Here is a 12655-nt window from a genome sequence, read left to right as displayed (position 1 = left end):
GAATCCTGTCATTATGTATAAAGTTTAACTACATTATAGGGCAAAATTCACTTGTTTGGATTAATACCTTAACTTGCCACAAAGCCCAACCTACATAGTCCAAGGCAAGGACAGTTGCCATTGAAGGCACTTTATTAGGTTTTGTTTGTTTGATCAAATAAAATCTGATCTTAATAAATCCTGAAAAGTCCTAGGTTAGATCAGAAAAAAACAGATCAACAAAATATGTTGTCTGCACACAATAAAAGTACTAAACACAGATTTTCTAGAAAACACATTTAAGTCACATACACAAACACACACAGAAATATTTCTCTCTGCTCTCTCTGAGTAAACAATATATTAAAACTAAAACAAATTTTTTTTTAAAGGAGATGATTTGGAGTGTCTGGAATTTCCTGAAGTAATGTCCATTAAGTTAATTCTTGTTTGTGTAAGTTAGTTAGAGCTTAGAGCATTAAGCTGAATTGATTTACATAATCTATATATTTTTCTCTTTGTTTTTTATATGCAATGTTGAGATAACATTCCACAAATATGAGAAATTGCTGCTGGTGTAGTGCAGTAATGATGGTGTTCCATTGTCCATCATCTATTTACTTGCGCTGGATAAAGCAGCACGGCACTGAATGAGGAGACAATCTCGCTGGATGCTGAGACGGCCAGTTTGCCAGATGTCATCACCAGCCCCACCCTGTCACCTCTCTTCAGATCCAGAATGAGACTGAGGGAGGCGGAGCCACCACACAAACAGCTGTCTGTGGCCACACCCCCAGATGATGTGTTCAGCCTCTGCACATTGTGATTGGACACAGAGAGCACCGCCTCTACTTGTTCCGTCCGCTCCGCTGTCACTACTGCGCTAAGCAGATAACGCCCATCTACAGGTACAGTGAATATACCTACAACACACACACACGTAAACACACAAATGCACAAACAGATACTCAGAACAATGGCACAAGATGGAATGATGCATGGACACAACAGACTCGACCTGTGCCCTGGTGCATGTGACATGCGTGGCTCTTATTAGCATGAACAGAGTAAGAAATGGTTGCAGGGGCTGAGTGCTGTGTCTGTACCTGTGTGTGGGTCATAATGGCCCCCATCGTTGATGAGAATCTTGTTGAAGCGAATGATGCCCATCGACCCAGGAAACGGCAGAAGTGTCAGGCCAGCCGAGAAGGAGATGGGGTCAAATAGAAACTGGGGTGCTGCACAGGGGTGACAAGCATGCAAACAGGCCATGCGCACACACACACACACACACACACACACACACACACACACAAAATATTTGTCTTTTATATAAAAATGAGGTATTTCATACCTTACTGTATCCTTACCTTACTGTATCACCTATTTACATCCTCAGGCAGCCCTAGTTCATTATATAATGTACTACATGGCTCTGATCATAAAGCATAAAAAGAGCTAGTACCTACCCAAATTCAGCACCGTTTGAGCTGTCTCCAATTTGATTTCATGTCCTGTGAAACAGGGAAAATGTGAATGCATTGGAAGATATTTCTATGCAAAAACGTGTAATATCCATTAAGTTCAGTAAAAATATATTTTCCAAATATATATTAACCTGAGGGACTGTCAGGAGTGTGGGACACAGGAGACAGAGGAGGGTAACCTGGAGGAAATACGCAAACATACATTATAACAGGCATCCACAAACATATACTGTACCATGCATACTGTACTTCAAAGAAATAAGGTAAAAAGATGTATGAGGTGCTGTGCACTGAACCCAAAGATGCACTGATTCAGTAAAATAAAAACATTGAAAAATGTGTGGCCACCTGGTGCTCCTGCGTAGCCCTTGACAGGGGTCATGCTCCCGTTGGCACCATGGGGTGGACGCGAGGCGTGTTTAGTGCCCGGGGGCCCGGCCTCCCCCGTCTCCAACACGGGGGCCAGCGGCATGGTGGAACCAGTCACTGCAGAAACACTGGTGGCATCCTCATGGCCTGAGTGGCACATTAACACTCAGTAACTGTCATGACTTCAGGAGTCCATATTTCTACCTCAGTCAACAAGATTCAAACTTTCCTCTGCGGTTGAGCTTTTGTCAACTCAATCATATTGTAAGTGTTATTCAGGTGTGTAAGAAAGTTATCCCTTTCAGGAGAATTTAGTGTATCATGCATTACATGGCACTGGTTCATTATATCATTTAGGCCTACTACATGACACCAACCACAAAGCATTCAAATTGGTGAGCAGAAAATGAAAAGGGAGAGGAAAGGGAGAGGGCAAGGAAGGACAGGACAGCATAAAGACAGGACACAGGACAGGGGACAGGACAGGACAGGACAGGACAGATGGGACAGGACAGGGACAGCATGGGACAGGACAGGACAGCGCAGGACAGGACAGGACAGGGCAGGACAGGACAGGACAGGGCAGGACAGGGCAGGCAGGGAGGAGAGTGAGGAGCGTGTGAGGTGATGGTCAGAGGAGGAGAAGTCAACTGGGCTCATAAAACAGAGTGACAGTTGCAGGTGTTCATCTGCAAGATCCTCCATCTGTTCACATGCACCCTGACATTTCCACATGAACTACAAATCCCAGCCATATCTGCACCCCTCTATCTCTGACATTTGCTGCTAATACATTATGCCTTGAGGTGCTCCCTGCAGACTGAGTTAACACATCTTCTTGAATTTCCCCTGGGGATCAATAAAGTATCTATCTATCTATCGATCACATTTTCCTTTGAGCACTTTCAGTAATGAGAGAGGTAATTTTTCCATGGTCTTTACGTAAGCAAAGTGCAAAGCAAACATAAAAGTAAATTGGCTTGATTTCTCCACTGTTAATATGAGACAGTGTACCTTCGACGGCACACCTACCCCCCTCCCCCACCCCCACCCCCAACATTCTAAATCAATTGTATACACCATATTTCTATAACATAGTAATAATATACACCATTTGAAAGCTTGGACTCTTGGGAATTCATGTACAATATGCATAGTGCTTTACATTGTCAAATTAATCTTACTATGTCTCAATTAAAATGCCCTCCTCTCCCCTTGGTGTATCCCTACCTTCTAGCCATTTTGTATATATTTGTATTTAATAAAATAGTAGATGTAGCATATTCAGTCTTGAAATGTTCACAAGAATCCACAGAAATGGAATATTCATGTTGTTTCATCCAATAAGTTGTGTAGATATATAGTCCATACCTTTGCAAATAATTGTGTAAACTACTAATCTTTTCTTCTATATTGATCTACTTTTACACACAGCTTCACAAGACCTGGTGCTAGGGCTCAGTTGTGTTTCTCAAGTGCCTCAAGTGAGGGCTGGATGTGGTCAGTTCAAAGATGTTTGTTACCCGGTAGAAAGAAAAAACAACATTCTAGCCGCTGTAAATCTGTGCCGGTACTTCAGGGGGGGAAAGCCTAGAAATGGCATATCCCATAATTAGGAAGTTAAACTAATAGTCTATCTATTAACACATCTGACCTGAAGCTTTGGTCTCTTTGGCCTTACAAACTACTTGCAAATGGGGGGATCAGAGAGGTTGGGCACACACACAAAGCCACATGGAAGTACTAAAAAGTCAGTCAGCAAACCATGAATTATGAGCATGAATTATACAAAGTTCCTCATATAATGCACTACCATTCAAACGTTTGGAGTCACTTAGAAATATCCTTGTTTTCATCATTAATGTTGTAAATAGCAACATTCATCCAATGTTCCAAAGGCACATTCTGTTTACAAATCTGATATAATTTTAAAAGGCTAACTGAGACATTGAAGAACCCTTTTGCAATTATGTAAGCACATAATGTAATCTGAAAACTACTGCCCTGATTAAAAAAAAAACAATGCAACAGATCTCAGCTGGTATTCTGTCTATAATGGAATCGAATGGGATAAGAAAATATGTTGTTGCATGTTGTCAGTATGCTGCAGACATGGCCTTGGAAGCCATTGGAAGTATGCATGGGCACTACACTCTAATTCTACTCAATAAACCATCTAAATGTACAGAATATCTGGGCCCAGATGCCCACGGTCCAGGTCTAGGTGCCCATGAGTTTTCTGGGCTTGTGCTTATAAAACTCTTAAAAGCTGATTTGGAGAAGGAATCAGCCTCAGCCTCCAAACAGCTATTCCAGTAAAACAGTGAGCACTGCTGCAACCACCTCCCACCCATTGTTTATTTCCTATTGGCCAATTTCCTAATCATTTTGTGTGTGTGTGTGTGTGTGTGTGTGTGTGTGTGTGTGTGTGTGTGAGAGAGAGAATGAGAGTGTGTATGCTCACTAACATTCTACCTGCTTCACCACATATGTTTCTCGGATGTCTGAGCCTTCTAATGACCGTAATCACAGTACCCCATGGCCTGGGAAAAAGTCAACTACTTGCAAGCCTTCATCACTGGGACACTAGGGAGTTAGTGTGTTTGGCCTATCCAACTTAAGGAAAGAAGGGGCTGTGGCTACTACCAGTGAAAGAACAGTGAAAGCAAAGCGGGAAAAGGTAAAAAAGTAATGTGTGTGTGTCCGACTGTGTAGTTTGGGCAGGGGGTGGAGAGGTTGTAGGGGGGCGTAATGGTTTCCAGTGGTCTCCACATGTCAATGATCACAGAACTGTTCTCCTGCAGTGATGATTAAAGGAGCAGTTAACACACAGATGCCCCTAAAAGTGGCCCAAGACCCCCCTCTACTCCACCTATATTCCCTCCTTCCACTGTGTGTGTGTGTGTGTGTGTGTTTACTTCCCCATAAACCACTGGCTACCTCTGGTCAGTACCTGTCCTTGTGAAAGTGCACATATGCTTGTGTGTGGATTAGGGGTGGGCGATATAGGCTATGTCGTCTGCGATAATATCGTGATTGTTGTTTTAACAATGTGCAAATTAACATTATCGAGTATTTAAATTACTTATGGGGAAAAACACTCAAAATCACGCATTGAAACCCCATACATTCACTACATCCAGGAGGTGCCCCGTTGCAGCAGAGCAAGTGTCACATGATCGCTAGTGGGTCCACGTTGTCACACACAGGCCTAATGTTTATTTTGTGTAGCGAGATCAAGCCTACTTGGGATTTTGTGCAGCTACTTCTGTTCACATAGCATTGATGAGACAGTCACATTTTTTCCTACATGGTGTTATATGGAGAGAAAACACTTGCCTTTGAGTATTTTAATAGTCAGTTGTAAACAAAGAACTCTTCTCATGTAACCCTTTTGTAAATGGACTGAAGTTCGCTATAAATATCTACGTGTATCGATTATGCTAATAATCGATATATATTTTTCATATACATTAGCCATAAGCTAACGCATTAGTTTCTATTCTGTAACTTAGAATGCTTTCTCTTAAACAAAACATCGAAGAAAATAACCGAGATGTACTCTGTTGGTCTGCTTAGTTTTACAGTGAATCCTAAGTAAAGGTTTTTGAAAGGAACTTCAGCTTCAGACTTTCTCTTGGGAAACTGTTAGTCATCTTCTCTAATGTAGCTGGCTAGATCATTGCCACACACACAAGTGGGGGCAAAATTGGAAATGTGTCATAGAGTGACAATGAATTGGTTGATTTGGTTAAAAAGTCACAGGTTAGGTTATTGGTTATTATTGTATTGATGCTATTCATAAATAATGAGCTGTAAAGTAACTTAGACTTTTACAATTTTTTTTAAAGAATATCGACTAATTATCGTTATCGTCAAAATCACAAAAAATATCGAGATATTATTTTTTTGTCCATATCGCCCACCCCTAGTGTGGATGTGTAGGGTTTAAATGCAGCACCTGAAGCTGATTTACAGAAGTGCTCTGTAATGTAAGCTTGGGCTCCAGCTGTTAACTGTGATAGTGAAAGTCTCATAAAGACCCTTCACCAGATGTCCTCTAGGATGAAAATACAGCCGACATGAAACGGCACCGCATCACAACGCAGGAAAAAGTTACAGAGCTCATGATGGCAGGTTTTACTCTGATAGAGGAGGTCTGGTTGGAATCTAGTCAAACACTAACAAACACACATAAAGAAGAAAGGTAAAAGAAGAAATCTGAGGAGCTGGTCTTGAGAAACACAAAATAATGTGTAATAATAAAATGTCCACAGGAGTACCTAACCCACTTATTGACTGCAGTCTGATAAGCTGCACTGAGAGAAAGGGTACCGATGGTCAACACTCAAGAGGAATGACGTCTTTAACTTATGCACCACTCTCTGTCCAGAATACAGAATACAAGAATGGAATCATAGCCGCCAAGTCTACACACACACACAGACACACACACAATTATTTTATGCACATCGAACAGGAGGGAGTAATGTGGTTAAGAACACAAGCTTCCCTCTCTGACATCATATCTATGACACAAACATCTGCACACACACACACACACACACACACACACACACACACACCCATTAACTCACAAAACTGGACAGGATCTAAATTGGACAAAGCTTCTATTCCCAAATGCATTCTGACTGGCTTGCTATCAGTGCAATATTGATAAGCCTATGATTGTGTGCCCTGTATTGGACTACACAAGTCAGCACTCCATCCTCACCATAGATAATGTCTGTATATTTAACCATTGCTCTGAGGGGTAGGATAATGGAAGCAGGGGGAAAGAGACATCTTTACAGCACAGGTCAAATGTCAACTACAAGAGAGACACTGAGATAAAGAGGGAGAGAGTGAGTTACACTGTTATTTTCTGTGTTACAGGGATACTCACACACCTGAGGGACACATGCTCAGACACTTAGACATACAAACGTATGTCCTCTCTCTCTCTCTCTCTCTCTCTCTCTCTCTCTCTCTCACGCACGCACAAACACATGTGGGGATAGAGAGAGTGGTGAACATTGCTCAATCCTTTACTGTTGTTCTGTCCTGATGTGTAATTCATAAAACTGGATTCAAAAAGTGTAGCGTCAACTCATAAATTCAAAGGGTGTTGCCATGGCCTTGCCTCTGGTTTGTGTGTGTGTGTGTGTGTGTGTGTGTGTGTACCAGTTTACAGGATCACAAAGGGATTTGTGTGGGGGAGAAGCCATCACCGAAGACAAGCTCAGAGTAACAATGAATAACAGATGCAGATACATGCACACTCGCACGTGCATACACACACACACACAGACACGCACGCACACGCACAGGCAAAGAAATAAACAAACAACAACTTGTGTAAACACATAACTTGTGTAACAACAACTTGTGTAAATACACACACAAAAGTAGAAAAGCAAACCCCACCATACAGAAAAGAAACAAGGTAACAACATGTTCAGTCATTGATGATTGAACAATGGTCTTTTTAAAACAAGCATGTGGGTCCAATCAAAAACAAGGTTACCCTTGAGACATAATATGATGCACACACACACACACACAGGTACACAGACACACACACACACACACACACACACACACACACACACACACACACACACACACACATAAACATAAACACACACACACACACACAAATATATACACAAGCCTACATACACACAAATATATAAACAAGCCTACACACACACCTTAGCATTGCTAAACAGTTACAGAGGAAATGCTAACAGCACCCTTTGTGGGTGAGTGAGAGATCAGCAGTGGGGCCAGTTAGTGGCCAACAGATGGGCCGCAGCTGCGCCTAGTAAAATAGCACTAATGAGATAGTCTGCTGGACCAGACTCACACACAACCATCAGGTGACACAGGACGGATATGAGACTGGGCTCGAGGCAAAGGGACAGGCAGAGAGAGGAGACAGAATGACAGAGCCCAGATTAGATTACAGGACAGGAGACGGAGACTGCACAACTCACCTGAGTGGACAGGTGTGTTGGTGGTCTGTTCCAACGTGTCCTGGAGGGCGTGTGTGTGTTCGTACAGGGCGTGAAGGTCTCGTGTGTGTGAACGCAGCGTGCCATTCATCTGTTTGACGCATGTCCACAGGCCTGTCACGTGCTTGTTGAGGCCATCTTTGATTCTCCGCAGGCTGTCGGACAGGGGCTCCAGCCGCCCACACACACCCTCCACGCTGGCCACTCGGCCGTCCACCCCCGACCACACGTCCTCCAGCGTGGTCACCCTCTGCACCAGGTGCTCCCCAAGGCGTGGCGCCCCTTTCGGGGTAGTGCAGGCGGCGCTGAGCTGCTGGAGCTCCTCCGCGTGCAGAGACGCCGAGTCGTTGAGCGACCGCGACGGAACTCTCCAGACCTTCGACCTGCCGCTGCGAGGGACTGCACCTCGCGGCAACACTGCTGCTGCTGTGCTTGTCTCGCGTCTGCGGTCGCATTGAGCACTTCCTCCAGGTTGTGGATGAGGTGCTGGTGGGTGGTCAGTTGTCTCCTGAAGTCCTCCAGAGCGGAGCTGTTGCCCAGGGCTCTCGCCCGCTCCGCGGCCTCCTCCTCCTGCCTCTCCTCCTGCCTCTCCCGGCGCAGCTTCTCCTCCAGTAAGAGGCAGTGCACCTCGGCGCTCCGCTCCGCCAGCTCCACGCGCCCCTCCAGCTCCGCCTTGCCCTCCTGCACCCGCCTCAGCGTGCCGTTCTGACTCTCCAGGGCGGCTTGCAGCTCGCGCTGCGCCGCCTCGATCTTAGCCAGCCGGGCACGCAGGTCGCCGTCGACCGCCAGAGGGGAGCCCGTCCCCGGGCTGACCAGGGAGTCGCGGAGATCTTGGATCTCCTTGCGGAGGTCGGTCTCTTTGGAGTCCAGCAGCTCGGCCAGGCTCAGGTAGGAGGTCTCCTGCTCCTCACACTGCTCGCTCACCGACATCACCTTGTACTCGCAGGAGTTCTTCAGGTCGGACATCTTGATCTCCATGCCCTCCAGCAGCTCGTTGCGAAGAGCCGAGATCCTACTGTCCACGTAGTGCTTTAGAGAGCTCTCCTTGGCTGAATTGGAGGTGGGGGGCGGCTCTAGCGCACCCTGGCCTGCGTTGGTTAACAGGCGCAGTTGTCCGTCTTGCTGCTTGACCTGCCCCTGCAGCTCCTTGAGGGCCTGTGTATTAGCTATGAGCGTGGCCGAGAGGTCGTTGACCTGAATCTGTAGCTGCTCTGTGGCAGATGAGGAGAGCGGGTCTGGTGTGATGGCAGGCAGGATGATGCTCTCTGTGCCTGCTCCCAGAGCACTGGCTGGCTGTCGGTCACTACCCAGCATGCTCAGGAAGATCTTGCTGGCGTCCTCCTGCAGATCCTGCCGCAGGTTGGCGTTCATGCCCGTCATGGCGGCCTGCAGGTCCAGCAGGTTCTGGGAGAGCCGCTGCACCTCTAACTCCAGCTGACGCACCTTCCGCTGGTCAGCCGGTGCCCTGCCACTGGCCGCTCCGCCCTGCAGCCACGGGTGACTGGGCTGAGGCCCTCGCTGAGGCGAATCTCCCCAGGGAGGAATAGGCTCTCCCTGGCTCCACAGTTCACCAGCTGCAGAGTCAAAATTCTCAGGGCCTGAAATGGGGAAAACAAAGAAAGGATTGAAGGCATCATTAACAAAAAGCCCCACACACACACACACACACACACACACACGCACGCACACACACGCACACACACACACACACACGCACACACGCACACACACACACACACACAAGCTCAAAACATGCCAGTTAGGATCAATTTTTTTCTGTACTGTCATACATTGTAATTCTTTTTTTCGGTAAATTTATGATACAGAGTTTTCTATGTGCAAATGCATTTTTATTGCCTACTCTATACTGTGGAAAACATTTTTAATACTGAATATTTATAGTATAGCGATTAGTATAAAGTATACCCAACATGCTCTGCTCCTGTTCAGGAATATGTGCTGGATTTGGACGCAGTTCTTCAGGTGTGGATGGGAAGTCTTTCAGCTCCATGCAATCATACCCTTGGTAGAGTGGACAACACTTCCACTCCAACTCGGTCACCTCCTTGTATCCAATCTTATACATGGGGCGAAGGTGTGTTCGATATCTGAACAAGCACAGGGCAAGTCATTACCAGTTGTTTTGCATGTTTTTAGTATTACTCTAATTATGTGATACTGCTCTCTGTGATTCAAAATGTGTATGAATAGGTACATTTTTCAAAATAGATTGGATGACTCTGACACGTACCCATACACATTTTTGTCTTGGATTATTAATCTATGTGTATATAAAGTTGTACCCACAAAAAGGTTATATCATGGAAAAGGAGCAAACAGTGGCTAGGTACCACCAGCCAGGCAGTTAACTGTGAAGGAAGCAAGAGTGAGCCAAGAGGGAGGGGATTACTCTCCACAGAGGCAAACTGAAAATGTTCAGAAGAACTGGAAACATGACCGGACTCACTTTTTGCAGATGTGCTCATGTCCCTTTTTTTTCAAATGACTCAGAAATATAAACACCAGCCTTGGAGAGCCCAGTGACATTATTATGATCCTCATAATTCATTATGATTTAATCTCGCCTATGCCAGACATCTGGACGGCAGCTTCTCTGTATGACCCTAAGGTAGTGGGTATCTCTCTCACTCTCTCTCTCTCTCTTATGTGCTCTGTGTATATGTACTGACTGCCAGAATCATGGTACCATGAAATTCAGTCCACAGTCTCCAGTAATGGACCCTTTCAACAATAAAAACAAAAACAATGCTTGAACGTTCTATTTGGGCCCCAATCTACTTCCTCTGCATTAAGATAACATATTGAATGTTAAAAAGGCAGTCTTGTGGGGCCAACTATGATGCTGATAATGGAACTCTCTTGAAAGGGTCCATATTGTCTTCTCTTTGCAGAGGAAGGTCTGGAAGGTGACGACAGCAACTCGGCTGCCTCTGGCCATGGCTATGCATGCAATGACCCCATGAGAAAAGAACATTAGCATGAAGATGCACACATGCAACTGCACATGGTGATTATACCTCAGCATACCATAGCTCGTAAATAAATGAGGTCTCATTAACAGGCCAGCAGGTTAAGACTAATTTATCATGCCAGTCATCACTATCTTTCTTTAAATCTCACCCCAGGAACTTGCCCTCCATAAACAGGCCCTAATCTGGTCACCTCTGCACGGCCGAAGAACAAAGGGATGGAAAAGGCCTCAGGGTCTCTAAGGCCAACTAAATAGGAGAAAATCACAAACTAGAAAAATCTTAACATTATGCCTCTGTACTTATGGATTTTATATATAGGCCTACATATTACCATACCCGAAATGTTCTGTTGATCACATTTGCAAATCTGCCATTTCAGAGATTTGAGACACTCCAAAGATGTTTTCCATTTCGATATGACACACAACACAGCTCATGGCTCAAGAGTTTTATAGGAGCATCATTCATTTATTTGATCATATTCCTCCACCAAAACAACTGCACCACTGCTCCCCTTGACCAATAAATTCCCACCCTGTTTTTTTGTGAGAATTTCTCTTGGGACACTTACATCACGCGTTGCGCGCAGTCAGGTTGGTGCATAGGGCAGGGTGCGAGCTCTGGCTCCACCACGCTCTCCGTAGCTCCAAGTACCGCACATGTTACATTCTTGTGTACAACATACGCACACCAGTTTCTAGAGACAAATGAATTTCAAGTATCATCAAAAGGCAAAAAACAACATGATATTTATCTATAACATCATATCAAAATATATAGTTTAAATATAGGCTTACAGTACATATTTCAGAAACAGACATCAGCTAACTAGGCATCTACATGTCCTTAATTGATTACTTCCTTAAACTGTGCTGTAAAGTCATCATAAGGACAATAACCAATGGAGTAATTCAAATAAATGCACCTATGCACGGTCATGTAATCCAAAATAAGACGTTTTCTAAATGGATTACGAAGATGAGAGAAAGATCACTTACTTATTCCTCTGACGTGGAGCCGAGTCAGAATATGCATTGCCTTGGAACATACTATACCTTGACGGGGTTCCATAAATTAAGGGGATGTTTAGCTGCAGGTAAATTAGAGTGATAATACGCCCGAAGTCAGTAAAACCGGACTTCATATTTTATATTGATCTATTGACTAAATGTGCGCAAAAGTCGCAGTTAATGTTCTTGCGCAACAGTGCGCTCGTGGACTGGCGAGAGCGTTGCCTCGAGTGATGGGGTTGGCAAAGATGTGACGTTCAAGACCCCACTGCGTCACCTCGCCTCACGAACCCCCGCCCTGAGAGAAGCACAATTTTTACAAGTTTTACTTTAAGTGCTGTTCTGGAGCTTTGTCCATTTACTCTGATCTTTGAACAGATTGTTTTGTAAAACCAGAATGTGATCGGCTAAACCATGCCGCTGTTCGTTTGGTTTTCCTTCTTTGTGTCATGAAGTTTAGAACTTGGCAATGTAAGGGAGCATTTTAAGATAGTAGGCTGTGTCATTTTATCACATGCTATTCATGCTCCCCTTCATTCATCTGGTAAATTCTTCTCAAACGATCCTCAAAACATACAGAATAGTTAATTACACGCTATATACACACACAGCAGTTATAAATTAAAAAGTTGAAAAATATTAACTTCTAGGATGTCTGTTACGGCGTTGAAGTGGGAGCGCACGGAGGCACACGCTCAAACAGCTGGATGGATCGCGGACCATAACTCACATTTACATTTTAATCGATGTCTAGACCACATGTATTCATTCGACTAAAGTTTGACATGAACCGATTAAGC

General features: G+C 44.6%; 1 protein-coding gene across 1 annotated transcript; it reads right to left on the bottom strand.

Annotated features, from left to right (window-relative positions):
* On the bottom strand, positions 1-12038 carry emilin2b (elastin microfibril interfacer 2b). The gene is given in 10 exon segments (XM_048266514.1): positions 1-902; positions 1086-1217; positions 1449-1493; positions 1598-1645; positions 1815-1982; positions 7835-8267; positions 8270-9450; positions 9779-9960; positions 11417-11542; positions 11844-12038. Coding segments are annotated over 10 exon segments (2775 nt in total). The 5' UTR covers positions 11990-12038; the 3' UTR covers positions 1-588.
* Positions 12039-12655: the final 617 nt, after the last annotated feature.

The sequence above is a fragment of the Alosa alosa genome, chromosome 16 (assembly GCF_017589495.1).
Source record: "Alosa alosa isolate M-15738 ecotype Scorff River chromosome 16, AALO_Geno_1.1, whole genome shotgun sequence".
Lineage (NCBI taxonomy): Eukaryota > Metazoa > Chordata > Actinopteri > Clupeiformes > Clupeidae > Alosa > Alosa alosa.
The sequence above is the reverse complement of the archived record's forward strand: the minus strand, read 5'-3'. Positions and strand labels throughout refer to the sequence as shown.